The sequence below is a fragment of the Motacilla alba genome, chromosome 6 (genome assembly GCF_015832195.1).
Source record: "Motacilla alba alba isolate MOTALB_02 chromosome 6, Motacilla_alba_V1.0_pri, whole genome shotgun sequence".
NCBI classification, from domain to species: domain Eukaryota; kingdom Metazoa; phylum Chordata; class Aves; order Passeriformes; family Motacillidae; genus Motacilla; species Motacilla alba.
Window position 1 is genome coordinate 2,469,691 of NC_052021.1, and position 17,608 is coordinate 2,487,298.

The following is a 17,608-nucleotide window of genomic DNA, read 5'->3' on the forward strand; positions in this document are numbered from 1 at the left end:
GGGTGGCGCAATCTCCCTGATTTGTCCAGGTTGGTGTCTGGCTCCCAGACCCACAGCCGAGAGGTGTAGGTCACCCACAAAAGCCAAGACTCCTGACCCTTCCCATCCCTTCCCTTCTTTCACCCCCGGATGCATCCAGAAGCAAAGGCGGGGAGGGGAAAGGGAAATCCTAGAAGCACAGAGAGAGTGCAGGGCCGCTGTGATTTTATTTAGTATCTTTATTTATTGAAGTGCTTTAAATAGATATGGATTGACTCTCCCGGCTCGGGCTATTACAGCTTGAAAGGGGAGCTGCAGGCAGCTCCTGGATTAATGCACATGAGGCTACTTCCATGGATGCTCAGCATCCCACTCCGTGTGGGACCTCCTCCTGTCTTCCAGACTTCACCTGGGGCCTCTGCGTCCCCCTCCACAACGTCCTGGTGCCTCCACTGCTCCACATCCACATCAAACCCTCCTCACCACCACCCTCAATCACTTCCACAGCCACGACTGAGCCACCAGCCCCACCCTTGTCACCTCGCTCACAGGGTCCGAGCCCATCTGAGCAATCAGGGATTCATTCTTTCCTATCAGCACGTCCTGCCAGCCCTTTATGGGTTCATGAAAGCACAAAGAGGCATTGCAAGGCTTTATGGACAACACTGGCTGGGCCCTGCATTTTTCTTCCCACTGATTAAAGTAATAATGCTCAGTTAAGGAGTAAGTGAAAAAAATCACACAATTTTTAGGCAGCTGGGAAAGAGGAGGAAAATCTATTGCAGTGGCCCTGAACAAGCACTTCCCCAGGGCTTCGAGGCAGAAAACTTATCAGACACTGCTCTGATAACATATTCAGCCTGAACCATTAGTCTTGGGCATAAAAAAGGTGTAATAAAAGGCGCCCCTAACTGCAGACTGAGTGAGGAGGGGGAAATGGGGTTAAAACCCCACAAAGGCTGGGAGCAGCAGCAGCTCCAGGGCTTGGTGGCATCCGCAGCACACACTGGTGATGCTGACAGTGGGCACCCACCTCCTGCCACTCCAGTGTCCAGGGACAGTTTGTCTCCTGCATGTTTAAAGCTGGAGAGAAGTGGGGAAATCAGCATCCACAGCACCAGGAGGCTGGTGAAAGATTTCCCCAGGGCCAGCATCCTCAATCATCCTCAACAATGTATTTTCTCATTCTGGCCTCATCTGGCTCCCCTGCTACGTCCCAATACCCATCTTACAACACCTTTCCCTCCACAAACACAGCTCCTTTTCTTCCCTGTAACTCCAAACCAGCCCTTTGTCCCAGGCACAAAGAGCTGTGAGCTTTCTGCTGTGGGTTTTTCCCTGCGCTGCTTTCCCATCCAGCTTTTTTGGGGATGCCAGAGCCTGGAGCAAGCCGGCTGTGACCTGTGGCTACTTTAAAAAAAATTATCTCCACTGGAATTTTCTCCACACCTCCTGACACGATGGAGATGACAACACAGCCTTAGAGGGGTCCCCTTTCTCCTTAGCAACCACCCACTCACCTCTTAAATCCCATACAGGTCACCCAACCTGGGGAGGCCAAGCAACACAAAACAAGCTGGAAACATCCCCCATCCTGCTTCCAAACCGCCTAAAAACGGTCAAGTTAGTTATCCTTGAGGGAAAAAGAATATAAATCCGTGGTTTTGATGCCTTAGCCCCCCTCACACGAGGATGGGAAGCTCATGGCAGGAGCAAGGAGGAAGCACAAAGCTGATTTTGTGAGTTCCTATTCCAGCGCCTCAGGCTCAGCCTCACAAGCACACCCCAGGCTCCAGCCAAACCACCCCCCATTCCTAGGGCTGGTGACCCAAAAACCAACCAGCTCCATTGCTGTCCCCACAGATGCTGAAGGCCACCACCTTCCCCAGAGGTGGCCACAGACAAGGTCCACCCACAGCTGGGCACCCGACCCCAGTATCACCCAGCCCAAGCCATTGCTTCCTCCCTCCTTCCCTCCCTCCCTCCCTCCAAGGCTGGTTTTCCAGGCAAAACAAGGATGGGAGTTACTCAGGCAGCATGTGACATGACCACCAGAAGGAGGGCATTGCATTACTGCAGCTTAAACTGGATCCCGGTTTCTATTGTCTATTCTTTTGTAGTGATGGGAAGAAAGAGCTGCTGCTCTGTAATCAGGCCTCTTCTGGCTGCTCCCCTGCTTTTAGGGCCAAGCAGGATAATGCCACGTTGCTTTCATGTGGCAAGAGAAGCTTATAAACAACACTATTACACTGCTACACCGCCGAAATTAAAGCCCTGCTCTGAGCCTCAGTCCCTCCCACAGGCAGCCTGCTTTGCCTTGGACTTAATTTCTTCTCCCAAAGTCTGCAGTCCAGGGAACAGACTGAATCTGGGCCTGAATAAGCACTGGTGAAATTCAGTGTCTCCCAAAATGATGTGCATTACCTATTTCTGAAAAGAGGAGTAATTCCTTCCGGCTTTTGCTAATGTGCCCTCAGCAAACGCTCGTTTCTTGTTTTCCCTCACAGCAGAGCAGCTCCAGGTCACAGGTCACCCCAAAAGTGGATGGAAGTCTTCTCTTCACTGGTGTATCTTCACAGCTTTATTGTGTCTTTTGGTCCAGAGTGGTTGAGATTTACCCCCACCCCACAAAAATTCAGATTCTGAGCTCACCCATACACATCGAGCCTAAAACCTCCAGAGTGGATTCACTCAGCCAGAAATGATCTCAGCTGTGAAAAATCACAAGGGGCAGTCACTTTCTCAGCAGTCTCAAAATAGAGGTTGTTTTTCTTTTTTTTTTCAAATCAAAGGAGATGCCATCTCTCTGCATTATCTGGAATAAACATCCTGGTGCTGGAAGAAAGCACACTTCAGCTTTCCTAGCTCCAGGTTCTCATTTCCACCTTGAGAACCTCCTCCTGGTTTTCCAAGCCTTCTCCTGCACTGCATTAAGAGCCTGTCTCTGCAAAGAACGTGCTTTAAAACCCAGGGGACTCTGCAACAGGACAAGGACTCCTTTCACCACCCAGTCCTCCCTCAGGTTCAGCTCCTCTTGGATTATAGCATCTCCTGGGCAGCTGGAGTGTCCCAAACCCAATGAGGCAAGAGCCAGGTTTATTGTGGCACTGCCCCAGGGACAAACACCAGCCAGATCAAACCCCGGGGACACCCTGAGGACCTGCAGGAGCAGCTGAAACCATCTCAGTGGAGGATGCTCTTCCCCCCACCATCTTTCCCTTGGTGCTCCATTTTTGGAGGGGCCAGGACCTGCTGCTCCCCAAAACCATGGAAAACCAAAGCTGCAGGATAATCCTGGCCCAGGAGTCTGTGATAACCCGAACTCCTCCGACATTTGGGCCCCGTGGTTGACATCAGTGCCCCATCCAACGTGCCAAGTGATTTCCTGCAGAGCTGGAAGGAAGCCTCCCCACCTCTCCCCGCTGACCCAGGCGTGGGATGCTCCTCTCCTGCTTCCCCTTCCATCTCAAACATCATTAGGAAAGGATCATTTCCTTCGAATTAAGGTCACCTGCCAACAAATGCCTCTTGCCATGCCCTGAGAGCGGCCTTCAGCGCTTCCCTCACCTTGCCTAAGGTTTTTCCAGCATTTTCCTCAATCTTTCATTTATTTCCAAGCGTCCCATCTCTGCTCATCCACCGTGATGCCCTAAGCAGCAGAGCAAAGCCTGTTTTCCCATGGATCTGCTGCTCCAAATACTCCCTCCCACATGGCATTTGTGTTCCCCAATAGTAGGTGGCAAGTGTTATGCTGTTGATGTTTTGGGGTTGTTTTTATTTTGGTTTGTTTTTTTTTTTCAATGGGCTATTAATAGATCCTTCTCACTGACCGACCAGCCTAGATAAAAACTTTATTGCTAATTTCCTAATCAGACAGGCGCTTAATTACGAGACATCTTCTTCTGAGTCAGAGGGAGAGGGATGCAGACGTACAAACAGCACGGCAGCTAAGGAAAAAAAAAGAAGTCTGGGGTTTTTTTTTTTTAGGAAATGAAGCTAAAAAAAGAAACACCCCCCTCCCCTTCCCAAACAAACAAGCAACAAAAAATAATCCAGCAAGCCCAAAGATAAATCCATGGGGATTTTTGGTGTTTTAGGCACAGGAGCTCCTCCTGGGGCAGAGGACAAGGTGGTCCAGAGGGGCTGGATCCCATGGGAGTCACGGCAGTGCCTCCCTCCCCCTGTGTCCCACATACAGCACAGTCCCCACGGGCTGTGAGCAGATGGTTTCCAAGCTGACAGGTTGCAAACAGCTCCGTGGAGCCGGCTGGGGAATCAGATATTGTCTCCATGCCTTCAGTCTGGGGAACAAAAGAGGTCTCCCAGCTCAAAAAGTTTGCTGGAAAACCTTGGTGCTTCTCCTGCTTTGGGGTTTCTTTTTCAAAGCACTTTCGCCCAGATCACATCGCTCAGGTCTGATGCCTGTACGACTCTACAAGCTGCCTGCACATAACTTTTTTCACTTTTCCTCTGACTCTCCTCTCTGTAGCTAGAAAGAGACCACAAGGACAGCCTTGGTGCAGGGCACATCACCCCTGCTTTTCCAGCGAGCTGCAGGCACTCCCCTTCTGGCAAAAATGTCTTCCTTTGACTTCCCATCAAACTTGTACACACCATGAGCTCAGGACAACCCAGACAAGCTTCTTCCCAGCATCCCTGTTGTTTATTTAGAGGAACCCCAAGGCTTGGAAACAGCCACTGGAGACCCCAGTCCTGAACACACAGGACAGCAGAGTGCCAGGCACAGGACCCAAATCATCTTTTAGGGAGGGTTTATTTTATAAAACCATCCTTGAGCAGGCCAGGCTGGTTCCCCCCCCACACCTACAGGGATGCAAAGCCCAGCCAAGCTGCAGGATTCCGGCTCCTTTGGCTTCCCTGCTGGTTTTAGCTCTGCAACTCGACCCTGGGCGGAACATATGGTTTGAATTCTCCCCCCCTAAACTTTCCACAGGCTCCTTCCCCCGCCTCCCCGTGGCACACAAACCCCAGCCCTTGTTCTCTGCGAGCAGGAATGGTGCCGGCAGCCCTTCCCATCCATCCCTCTGTGAGGGGAGGAGAGAGGCTGCAGTAAAACCCCTCGGCCGAGACCGCTAAGTGGGCTTTGCTGTTGCGTGCAGGGGTCATTAACAACCCGGCTGGAGCATCCCCTTCCTTCCAGCCAGGCCATAAATACTGAGGAAAACACAGCCAGTGGAGATGGAAAGGCAGGGGGGAGCAGCACAGCAAGAACTCGCTCTGCAAGGGAAGATTTTCCTTCCCCAGCCAACCCGGGACCACTGGGGTCCTGTTGATTTTCCCAGCTTTTACAGAGATGGGGCAACTGAGAGGTGCTTTAAAAGATTTTATTTAGGATCTTATTTTACCACACTACTATTACTTCTAACACCAATCACCTATATTTTACCCCACATCATGTTACTACAATACATCTTTCACAATTTCAATTCTCTAAAATATCGAATTCTCCTGGTTTAGTATTCAGTTTCATATTTTAGCTTAGTATTTAGTTTAATACTTTTACAAAGACATATTTTAAAACTTATTAAAACTTATTTCTAAATCAATCTCTCGCTCAACAATATCATCTCTATTCCATAACCTTCCTAAGTCAATGCACCTTATCTCAATGTTTACATACAAATGTACAAGACTCTGTAAACTTTCTATCAAATTTTAAAAATTCTTTACAAATCCGTTTCTCACAGGGCCCCACATCCAACCTCATCCCTCTGCACGAGCCAGAAACAGCATCCTTTAGGATGCAGGAACGGTGAATGGCTCCAGCAGTGCTCAGAGAATGTTCAGGGTAAAGCAGCAACTTCACCTCCTCTTTTCCCCTCCCTGCGTGCAAAAATGATCTTTTGTTTTCCTGTTAGGCAGTTTCCATCTAATTTTCTGCTCCATCCAGCAGCCAGGCTCTTCCCCCTCAAAATGACTATGGCAGCCTAAGCTGGTCTTTGTTGAGCCAGAGGCCTGATCCAGCAGGAAGCAGCAAGTGGGATTCTTATGGAGCGTTACCCTGCCTCTCCAAAAAGCCAGGCATCACCTTCTCCCAGCCCGCGGGGCTGGGTGGAGTTAAAAATCCACCCAAAGGGCCCTCGCACCCCCTGCTTGCTCCCAGTATCCTCAAAGCACCGCGCTGGAGAGGAGCCCTGGGAGGGCTGTGGGACGGATGGACGGACAGACGGATGGATGGATGGATGCCCCTGGCCAAAACAGCGGCGGCTGTGATGGAAACCAGAAGCCTTGTGGTCTGTGAGCCTGACAGCCTTCCCAAAGCATGCCGAGCATTGCTGGCACGCCTGCGTGTCCGAGGCAAAAACAACCCCAAATCCTCTGAATCGGTGAATTTCAGCAGCACAGGACCAGCAAGCCCAACAGCTTCTTGGAGCCCAGCACAGCACTGTTGTTTTGGTTTTTTTAAGTTCTTTTAAGCCTTCTGATGTTTATACTTTCGTAGCGAATTTTTTAATGTATTTTACGTAAATAACTTATTGCTTTATAGTCTTTTATGAAGGAGGAGAAATTTGACAGACTGTTGGTTTGTTCAGTGTCATTGGAGAGGTGACACTGTCATCTTTCAATCTACTGTCACTTTTAGAAATTTGTAAATGTCTAAGTCAAAAATTAAACTTCCCTCTTTTTTACCTTAGAAATTCCAGCGTGCATGTCATTTTATTTCACATCCTACAACAACACAGCACGGATTCCTCTTAGCAGGTATTAAAAACCACACTTCAAAAAGGAAGAAAAGTCATCTATTTTTGACCTGTTCTCTGTTTAGGATCGGTGTTACTCAAGGTTTTAGCTGAACAGAGGAGGCCCTGCAGTAACCTGTGGCTTCCCCTGCTCCTTATCCCTGAGGATCCCTCCCCGTCTGCTGCGACCCCATCTGCAAAGCCGGCGTGTGGGTTTTTCCATCCCCGGCAGGACCGGCCCCAACACGCCCCAGACTCCCGGGGTTTTGCTATAAACTACAAAGGAACCTGCCCAATTCGCCCCAGTTTGCATAACCAGTTTATCCCAAGCATTTGTTTTAAAAGCTCAGCTCTGGTTAGTCACTGCTCAGCCCAAGCAAAACCCAACCCTCTTCCCAGCTTTTGGATCTTGCTTTTCCAGCTTTGGGCACAGCCAGCATTTTTATCTTGGTGTATAAACTTTAGAAATATGAAATAAGTGCCTTGATGCCTTGTTTTATGTATACACACACGTATATCATATGTATTTTATGTATATCAGGGTATCCAAAGGATCCACAAGCCAGGATAGGGATTAGCCACGAGGCACTAAGTCCTTAAATCCAAACCGAGTCATTCACCAGTAGCAAACCATTAAGCAGAGACACGCATGGAACAAAAAAGAAAAGAGGGAATGAAAAGGGGGAGGAAAACAGTTTTATAGCCCTTGGCAGCCCACACCCCACTTCATCACACTCAGGATCCCAGTCACCTGAGCAGCTCCCCAGCCAAATCCCCTCTCCTGTAACAAATCCCGTTAGCGCCGACGCCGGAGCGCGGGAGGAGGCGCTTGCAAGGCTCTGGCTGCAGAAAAGCAGCCAAAATGATGCACAAGGGGAATCAGGCATCCTGCAGGAAAGCCTGCTTCCACAACTGAGTCAGCATCTCCTCCTAAAGACATGGGGAAGGATGGCAGGAACTGCAGGCCTGGGGGACGCGCTTGGATGGACCTGGCAGGGGAGCCCCAAGTGCCACCTCCTCTTCCTCTCTCCAGCCCAGAGTGGCCCCAGGAATGACAGTGTGCACCCCGCAGTGACACCACGTCATCAAATGCCTAGCCCCAAAACACAGACTGATGGAACTCAGGGGAGAGCCCAGGGAGCAGGGTAGGGATGCCACAGCCCCAGCGAGGAGCTGGGAGCTCTAGGAACAGCTTAATCCCAGCCTAATTCAGATTTTCAGCAACGCTCGACCCACTCTGCAAAGATGCCCCCCAGCCAGGGTCCAGATAGCAGAAGAGACAGGACATTTAAGCTTCTCCAAGATAAGCTGGCTGAGAAAACCCTTCCATGAACCCCTTCTCCAGCTCAGAGACCCAGACCGCTGATTACCTTTAATTGCTGTGTAATTGGACTCTGGGAGCCATGCTTTCATTTTAAGCCTGTCTCTACATTTCACATCTGTCAAAGGGGGAAAGAAAAACCTTCAAAAGTAATATTCCAGAGCAGGAACACCACAGCACCCTCCAGCAACTGCCAAACCAGCCGTGGCAGCGGGGAGGCAAAGGCTGCACCCCTTGTTTGGGATAAACAGGGGTGGAGGGAGGTGCTGGGATCCCACACCTGGGCAGCAGCCACCCCAAAGGCAGCAGCGGCCCCAGGGCAGACAGCACGGCCACACTGCAGGATCCTCCCTGCCGACCAGCACTAATTACTGCCTTGGCTTGCAGGGCCCTGCAAAGCCCTCAGAGATGCCCCTCCAGGTGAGGGTGGGGACGCTTGTTCAGCTCCACGGACGGAAAGCAGGCAGCAGACCGCATTTTTTTTTCTACCTTTTTTTTTTTTTTTCGGTTGTTTTAAATAGCAACCACGCTCTGGCTGCTGGAAAACACTCTCCCTTCTGTTCTCCAAGCCAACCCAAACAGATGGAGCCAATAACGCAGCTGGGTGATGGCGTAGGATGGTGACAGCCCATGGGGGAGAGCAGCCCCTGCTCACAGACCCCAAGAGGGGCAACCAGACCCCCTGAAGATGGCAGGGAGGCACAGCCCATCAACCCAGTAGAACTTCGCTTCATCCATCTCCACGAAACCCTCCAAAGCCCTGGTATGAATCATGGAAGTTAAAAAAAAACCTCCAGGATCACTGAGTCCAAGATTTGACCGAACACCAACTTGTCAGCCATGGGATTGTCCTTCATCCCAATTGCTCCAGCCTTCCAGCCAGCACTCAGGAGGAATTGCAGTTTCCCAGACACCATGGGAGCCCACTGGAGGGTCAGCGAAACAAAGTCTTCACCCCAGTGCCTTCAGCCACTGCTGTGGATGCCCTCACATGTGCCCCAAACCTGACAGCCTGGAAAGCTCTGAGGACACTGCTGACAGCACCACTGTACCAGGCGTGTTCCTCCTCCCAGGAATCTGTCCTGAGGGATTCCTGGGCTCTGCAACCTCCTGCCTAAGGAGAACTCCCACGCTGCACAGATCAACACAACCCTTTTAATAGCCTCACGGCCCTGAGAGCCACCCGGCAGGGAAGCCTGGATTTGGCTGGAAATGTCCCCTCCCTCCATCCTGCCACCGCCCCAGGAGGGGCAGGTACACCCAGGAGCCCACCCAAAGGTGGGCAGCCCAAACTGCCCCATTTTATTGGCTAAATAGGACCTGTAGAGGTGTTTAAATGCTGTTGATGTGGCAAGAAGGGGCAAGCAGGGGTCACTTCCACGCCAGGGGCAGCTCCCAGGGAGGAGAGGAGCTCCACAAAAGGAAAGGCTCCCAAAGCAACAGCAAGACAAAGTCTGGCTGCAGGGAACCTTGCTCTCACTCAGCTGTGCCCTCACCTCCCATCACTGAAGAGCCACCACGTCTTTCTCCATACAGCTCCAACAGGGAGGGATGCCTGGTAGGGAGGAGCATCATGGTGCCTTCCAGGAAGGAGCACTCCCCATTTCCCACCCTGCACTCAAACCCTCTCACCACGTTTTACCTGCACAGCCTTTGGTTCAACACATCAAGGTGTGCTGCACCTCATCCCTAGCACAAGACAAAGCACCCAAAAATGATGTCACACGCAGCAACATCAGCCCCAAGAGCATTTCCCCACCTCCACGGAAGCTTTTTTCCACTCCCCACACCTCTTCCTAGCATTCTGTACCATCCTGTACCTGCAGGGATCCTCAGCTGATGCTCCAGCATCATTCCCAGAGAGCCCCCAAGCCAACCCATCTTGGATGTCCTGGGCAGATCTCCTGCAGCAGCCCCCACTCAAGAGGGAGGCAGATGGATCTAATAGGCATTAAACGTCTCAAAAAGAGATTTTCCACGCTCTTTCAAAGGGAAACAATCCCTCAGCTCTCACACTGGGTGCAGGCTTGTGAAGGAGGGGAGCAAAGGTTACTCATGGGGTCTTGAAGTAAACCACACCGGCAGGACCCCCCGGAAGCAGGAGAGATGCCGGGATGTGACTTTTGTGTCTGGCTCCACCACAACTGGACTGACAGCCTGTGCTCACAGCCCTGGGTATTCCAGCCGGGAAGGGATGACTCGTGGTACAAACCAGCCCTTTTCCTCCTCCTTTGTTATTCCCAAAAGATGTGGGAATAACTTGGGGAGAGAAGCAAGGGCAGCTGTGCTGTATGTGGTATTACACAAAATGCTCCCCAAATCCATAGGGTCTTCTTCCTTTCCCAAAGGGACTTACTTCCATGGAGAAAGGGACAGCCCAGACCTTGAATTCCAGGACAGAAAAGCTCTGCTCACTTTTCTTCTTCAGGTACATTACTACTCTTCGGTAATAAAATAAGCAGTGAGTGTCTCAACTCGCACCCTTCACCTCCCAGGGTATAAAAAACAACAACAAACAACACAACACACCAGCACTGCCTTAAACTTGCACAGCAAGCAAGGCCAAAGGGAGAAAATAGCTCAAAACCATTTGGTTTTTAAATGCTGGGGGAGTCTGTCAGCCACATCCATCCAGATCAAGCTGTGCATGGCAGACAGTGGGATGCAGCTCCTGATTTATATTTCACTTGGATAAACTCGAGTGCCATGAGCACAGGCCAATTTTGGGCCTCCAGTGCCACTGCCATGTCTGCCATCCCGGGGCTCGTACCCCACATGGCTTCACAGCCATTCCCAAGGCCTGGGACCTGTTAATTCCTCCTCATTGCAGCAAGGAATTAGCTGAAAAGGGGATGTTACACTAAGCAAGTGAGAGTTTGGCCATCAATCCCCAGCAGAGAGGAGCTGAAACAGGAGGAGAGAAGACACCGAGGCCTCCACGGGATGCTCCAGCCAGGCGGGCAAGGGAAGGGGCCTGGCAAAGCCCATGGGAAGGTGGGAAGCAGAGCTCACACGCCAGACAAACACATTTTCTGCCTCTCAGGCTGTAGGACACCCTGCCCGTGCTGAGCATGGTGGTGACACAGGGCTTGCTTTGCTTCCATGCTTCTTCTCTTTCTCCACCTGAATTTCTCCATGGAGGAAGACTGGGCTGCCTGCAGAAACACAAACTTGCCACCACTGTCCCTTGACCAGGATACCCCCCCAGCCATCAGGAGTTTGGTTTAAAGCTTACAGCTCCAACCCCCCCACCCCGGTTACACCAGCTGGGGAAGAGGCCCAGGCGTTCCCCACCAGCCCAGGTGTTTCACTACAAACCTGACCCAGCTACACCACACCTGTGTGGGTCTGGGGGAGCCCTCTGGAACTGGGAACAGCCTCCCTAAGAGTGGGAGAAGCCACCCCAGGCAGAGGGAGCAGAGGAGACCCGGGCTGAGGCAGGGAGGGACTCGCAGGAGATTAAAGGCAGAGTGCAGGACACGCTGGAGCAAGCCCTGTGCTAAATAATTCCTGCTTCCCTTCCCTTTCCTCGTTTTCCAGCGTGGCTTTACCCAGCTTTTCCCAGCCTGGCTGACGTTTGATCTCTGCCTTTCCCTCAGCAGAGGTGCTGAGCCCCATAAAAATAAATAAAAAAAAAAAAAACAAACAACCCTGGGGTTGAGCCCCTTTAAAAAAAAAAGAAAAAAAAAAAAAAAAAAAAGAAAGCAAATATGAGAGGGATGGAAAAAAAAAATCCCCTAAAAATCCAAGCTCAGCAAACACGTGGCTGCTACCAGCTCAGCCCAGCGGTTTGGGATGGGGAACGGGCTCCGGAGGAGGAGGAGGAGGAGACAGCAGCAGCAGCAGCTCTTCCCCTCGCCGAGAAGCAGGTCTGGGGCTGCCAGCCCAGCGCATTCCTATGCCGTGAGTCAGGCCTCCGAAAAACCAGGAGGCTTCAAAAATAATTCTCGGCGCTGCAGCCTTTGGGATGCTTTGCTCTGCGGGCTGCCCCGTCCCGGGGCTCTGCTCCCCAAGGGGGGCAGAAACGCTTTGCCCCAGCTGGGACCCTGAGGAACAGCATCACCCTGCGTGCAGGGAGCCCAGCGAGCCCCCACAGCCCTGAACTGAGATTTTTACTGAGTAAAAAGGAGCGGCAGCCAAGGCTGCAGGGCTGCGGGACAGGAGAGGCAGCTCCCAGGGAGGGCTCAGCCAGCCAGGGGCCTCCGGGCTGCCACCGAGAGAGTCCCGGGGAGGGACCTCACCACCATGCTCAGCACGGGCAGGGTGTCCTACAGCCTGAGAGGCAGAAAATGTGTTTGTCTGGCGTGTGAGCTCTGCTTCCCACCTTCCCGTGGGCTTTGCCAGGCCCCTTCCCTTGCCCGCCTGGCTGGAGCATCCCGTGGAGGCCTCGGTGTCTTCTCTCCTCCTGGTTCAGCCCCTCTCTGCTGGGGATCGATGGCCAAATTCTTACTTGTTTAATGAATGTCTGGTGTGAAGCCAGACATCAGAGCAGCTTTCTGCGCTTTTCTCTGGGCTTTCTCTGCCTCTCCCAAGCCAAAGCTGCTCAATTCCCAGCCCTGGTGCAGCCCCAGTGCAGGCCACACAGGATTTTCTCCAGCCTAATGTGAGGGGAGACATCACTCAGAAGCTGCTGTTTCACTGACTCTGGGACACCACAAGGGCTCTGCTTTTGGGAGATACAGCTCACACAACGCCTCCTTAAGCTCGGGCAGAGGGGAAGATCACCCAGGCTCCCTTCAGCCCAGGGTGAGTTCCCAGCCAGGATTTTCTCTGGCCTAGTGTGAGGGGACACATTCCCTCAGAAGCTGCTGGTTCACCACAAAGGCTCTGCTTTTGGGGGATACAGCTCACACAATGCTTCCTTAAGCTCTGGCAGAGCCAGGGAAGGATCGCCCAGGCTCCCTTCAGCCCAGGGTGAATTCCCAGGCCTAGTGCAGCCCCACTGCAGGTCACACAGGATTTTCTCCGGCCTAATGTGAGGGGAGGCATCACTCAGAAGCTGCTGGTTCACTGATTCTGGGACACCACAAAGGCTCTGCTTTGTGGACATACAGCTCACACAATGCCTCCTTAAGGTCCTGAGCTCTGGCAGAGCCAGGGAAGGATCACCCAGGCTCCCTTCAGCCCAGGGTGAATTCCCAGCCTAGTGCAGCCCCACTGCAGGTCACAGCCAGGATTTTCTCCGGCCTAATGTGAGGGGAGGCATCACTCAGAAGCTGCTGGTTCACCACAAAGGCTCTGCTTTTGGGAGATACAGCTCACACGATGCTTCTTTAAGGTCCTGAGCTCTGGCAGAGCCAGGGAGGGATTGCCCAGGCTCCCTTCAGCCCAAGGTGAACAGAAGGGAGTCACACACTGGTTTGGGTTGGCGGGACCTTAAAGTTCATCTCGTTCCAGCCCTACTGCCAAGGGCAGGGACACCTTGCACTGGACCAGGACCCAATCCCACCTGGCCTTGAACACTTCCAAGAGGGATAAGACTCCTGGAAGTGTTCAGCAGACCCAGATCCCCTGCACAGAGCCTAGCATCCCAAGGGCCAGGGCTGTGTCAGCTCCGTGCCACCGTGCTCTGACTCACAGGCAGGGGTGGCTTGCACAATACAACTGATTACAGCAAATTACAGCTTTGCAGATTATGGAAAACCAAAATTGGAGCCAGTGGGCCTCCAACTGCCACGGAGGAGCTGATGGCAGCCACTGAGCGGCTCAGGCATTCCTTGCACCCCTGTTAATCCCCCCTTCCCATGGGTGGGATGGCAGGAAGGGGGCAGAGGGAATGGGCTGATGATTTATCTCCCCCCCCCACAGCCCCCCTAGGAAATGTTTTCACTCACATTAGCATCGCTAAAGCCGGGAAGATATAAATGAATAGGAAACAGCAGGAACCTGTGGCTTTATGGCACCAACATCTGCTGTAATGAACTCCTCAGACTCCACACAGCCCACTCCATCCACACCTCACAGCATTCCTGGCCTGGCACTGGCCTGCCAGCCTGGCTTTGCCCAGCAAAGCCCAGCTCAGGACTCTCCCAAAACCCCACAGGGCTGCCAGGATTATCCCAATGGGAGGGAGAAAGCCATGGGGATGCCGCAGCTGGGAATGGAAGGGAAGCAGAGCTCCTTGCAGCATCTTGGCTCGTTTAACTGCCCCAAAATACAGATCTGCTTCTTACATATTTTTATATATATAATTCCTCTTGGACTAGGACAGGGATGGAAAGGGAACCAGCACCCCAGGGACCCAGGGGACCGTACAGAGATGAAGGACACAGCTGAACCCTCCAAGCTCCTTACAGGGTCAGCTTTTGCTTTCTAAGCAGAGTAAATGCAAGCTGGATTTCCTCCCTGCCCCCCACAACTACCATTTCCAAGCGATTCTGCCCCCTCTAAAGTAGTGTTTTTCCATGTCTCTCCTTTTTTTGTTGTTGTTTCAGTATTTCCCTCTGCTGCTACCACGCACAGAGAGCACCGGCTTCTGAGGGAGAGAGGGAGGGCTCCACAACAAAGCAGCTGAAGGAGAAGGAGATAGAAAACCCCCAAGCAGATCCTTCCACACGCCCCTGTCCTCAAGCCTCCACTTCCAAAGGGCAGGATTTGGTAGGCAACAGGTCCTGGAGCATTTTTTCCCCAGCCATCTGCTCACGCTGGCAGCAGCAGGCAGGCAGCCTCCTGCCACCCATGTCCTCATGCTGCTGGGGGACAGCAGTGCTGCTATCCCCCCTCCACCCCCTGTCCCTGGGTGTTTTCCTGCTGCTGGCAGGGCAGAAGGATGGCAGGATGCTCCTTCAGCAGGATGACAGCTGTCCAAAAACACCTTTGTCAGCCGAGTCCCCACCTCCAGCGTCACCCTCTGGATTTCAGCCACTCTCCTACAGCCTCTGTGCAGCCCCACGGGGAAAGACCCTCAAGCAAGCTCCAAATCCCCACCCCAAATTGTTTTCCTACCCAGAGGAGCAGGATGAAGCCTGGAGAGCAGCCTGGCAGGTAAAGCCCCAGGCTCAGGGACAGGCTGGGAGCTGGGTTCCCCCAGGAGTGCTCCTGGGAATGGATGAGTGGACCAGATGCTTTCTGGGTCTCAAACCCCCATGCAAAACCACACTTCTACCCCCGCACTGCAAAACCCGACACAAACAACATGTGCATTCTTTGTTATTGAAAGAGAAAATTGTTTTCTGGGTGAAAACAATTATGGGTGAAAACAATTCTGCCTCTCCCTAAAAACCAGGCAAGGATGGGGAAGGGAGTGGATGATCACCCCGGCTGAGCACCCATCTCAGCTCCCTCCTCTGCACCATCACATGCCACCACTACACAACTCTCCTGGAGAATCACTAATTATAGCTCTCCAGCTAAAAACTTTATTATACACACACGTACATATGCCAGATTAGCAACATAGTGCCTTGAGAGAGCTCCCCAGACTCAAACTGAGCCAGGTGGGTCAGGTTTAACTTGTTTTTTTTCTTCTTCATTCCCTCCCTCCCTTCCTCCCTCCCTCCTGCCCAGTTTTATTTCAACCCCTGCATGAACTTGGCTCGCACAAAATTAAGAGGACAGAGCCAGGCACGAACACAGTGATATCCCCCCCAGTTCCCCTCAGCATCCACGGAAGGCTTGGCTGCACCCTAACCCACAGCAGCCTGGCTAATCCAGCCTGGCTAATCCAGCCTTCCCAAACCCCCGGTGCTGTGCAGAGCCCCCGGGCCCCTCGCTGCCCATCCCCACGGCAGCACTCCCAGCCAAGCAGGAGCTGCCAGCTCTCAAACCTCTCCCTTCCCACCGAGGGAGAGAGTTCCTTCTGGCTGGAGGACGCTGCTGCAGCAAGGTCCAGGCCCCTGGATAAGTCAATAGTGCCATTCCTGTTTCCCATTTGCCGAAATACACTGGATCTTTGTGTGGCGGAGGCGGAAAAAATATTAATCTAATTAGACTCCCTCCCTAAAATTCCTCGTCACCTTAATTACGCTTCAGAAAAGAAGGCTTGGTTCATTTTCCTAGAAAATCAGCTCGTCAGGAGACGCTTTCAACTCCTTAACAAGAGCGATCTGTGCTTCGCGACGCGTCCTCAAACCCTCGCCGGGAGCTGCGGGGAGCGACAGATCCCGAATTCCCGGCGGGATAACGACCTTGCCCAACACGGCTATGGTCTCTGCCAGCCTCCAAAAAACCGTCAAACTTTACAGGGCTGCCCTCCTGAGCTCTACACTCGAGAGCATCTTTTTACACGCGGAGAATAAACGCGGGCGGCTGTGCTGTGCCACCGCCGGAGGATGACAAAGGACAAAGTGCTGAGGATGTCCAGGAGTTGTGGAGTGCGTGTGGGGGGGAATATACGGAGGAAAGGCTGAGTTTGATCACAGGAGTCCTAACGAGAGAGGGCAGCAGGAGAGACGTGCCTCTGTTTCTCGTCTGTGGCAGTGATTGCTAACGGAAGGGCTGGATTTAAGTGCATCTCAATCACAAGATTGGGCTGCGCACAGGAAACTTTGAACAGCCATAGGAAAAGACCACTCGGCTGCCCGGCCATCAATCGCTCAGCTTATGAAAATGTAGATTTAATAATAATCAGTAAAAAAAAAATACATATATTAAAAAATCCAGGCTGAATAGTTACTTATTTGACCTGCCGGGGAATCACAGCCGGCGCTACTACAAACAGGGCTGGGTTTGTTTAGCTTTTGCCAAGAAAAATAAATAAATATATATATCTATATACAGAGAGAGAGAAATATAAGGAAGCGGCACGGCGAGGAGGGCAGGGAGCGGCGCTGGCAGCTCGCATCCCCCGGAGCATCCCCCCGGAGCGGGGAGCGCTGCCAGCCCGTATCCCCGCGGAGCATCGGAGCGGGGAGCGCTGCCAGCCCGTATCCCCGCGGAGCATCCCCCGCGGAGCATGCCCCGCGGAGCGTGGAGCGCTGCCAGCCCGCACCCACCCAGAACACCATGCCCCCCGGAGCGGAGCATCCCCCCGGCGCGGAGGGCGCTGCCAGCATCATCCTCGCCGGGAGCATCCCCCCGGCCAACCCCTCCACCTTTATATTACAGAAAAAAAGAAATAAAACCACCAACTCGGCGTCCCAAGGCCGGGCACCTCAACCGCAGTGAACTTTTCTGGGGGCATGCCGCCCACCCCACAGCCCCCCAAAGTTGTGTCCCCCTTACCTGCGGCGGCCAGCGCCCGGCGGAGCAGCAGCGCGGGGAGGAAGAAGGAGAGGAGGAGGAGGAGGAGGGAGAGGCGGCGGGGGCCGGGCGGCGGCATGGCGGCGGCAGCGGGATCGGCAGCGGCACCGGGAGCGGAGCGCTGCCCGCCCGCCTCGCCACACTGCCGGGCTGCCCGGCGCCGGGCGGGGCGGGCCGGGGCGGGCCGGGGCGGGCCCGGGGCGGGCTCTGCCATCAGCTGCGCCCGGGCTCAGCCGCGCCCCGCCCGGCCCAGCCCGGGATGCGCGGGGCCAGCGCAGGCATCCCGGGGAACGCGTGGATGCGTGGATGGATGGGAGCCGCTGTGCAGCGGGAACGGCGGGCACCAGGGGGAGCCGCGCAACGCCAGCGGAGCCGGGACCCCCCCCGAGCCCCCCGCGGAAATTCTGTAAGGCGTGAAAGCGGCGTC

General features: G+C 53.4%; 1 protein-coding gene across 3 annotated transcripts in view; it reads right to left on the reverse strand.

Annotated features, from left to right (window-relative positions):
* UNC5B (unc-5 netrin receptor B) overlaps nt 1–17,342 on the reverse strand; it is a 57,377-nt gene extending 40,035 nt beyond the window's left edge. For all 3 annotated transcript variants that reach the window (XM_038141063.1, XM_038141061.1, XM_038141064.1), the window contains exon 1: nt 17,164–17,342. In XM_038141063.1, coding sequence (XP_037996991.1) covers nt 17,164–17,260 — 97 coding nt within the window. In that variant the 5' untranslated portion in view covers nt 17,261–17,342. The remainder of the gene's footprint in view (nt 1–17,163) is intronic.
* Between the last annotated feature and the right edge of the window lie 266 nt (nt 17,343–17,608).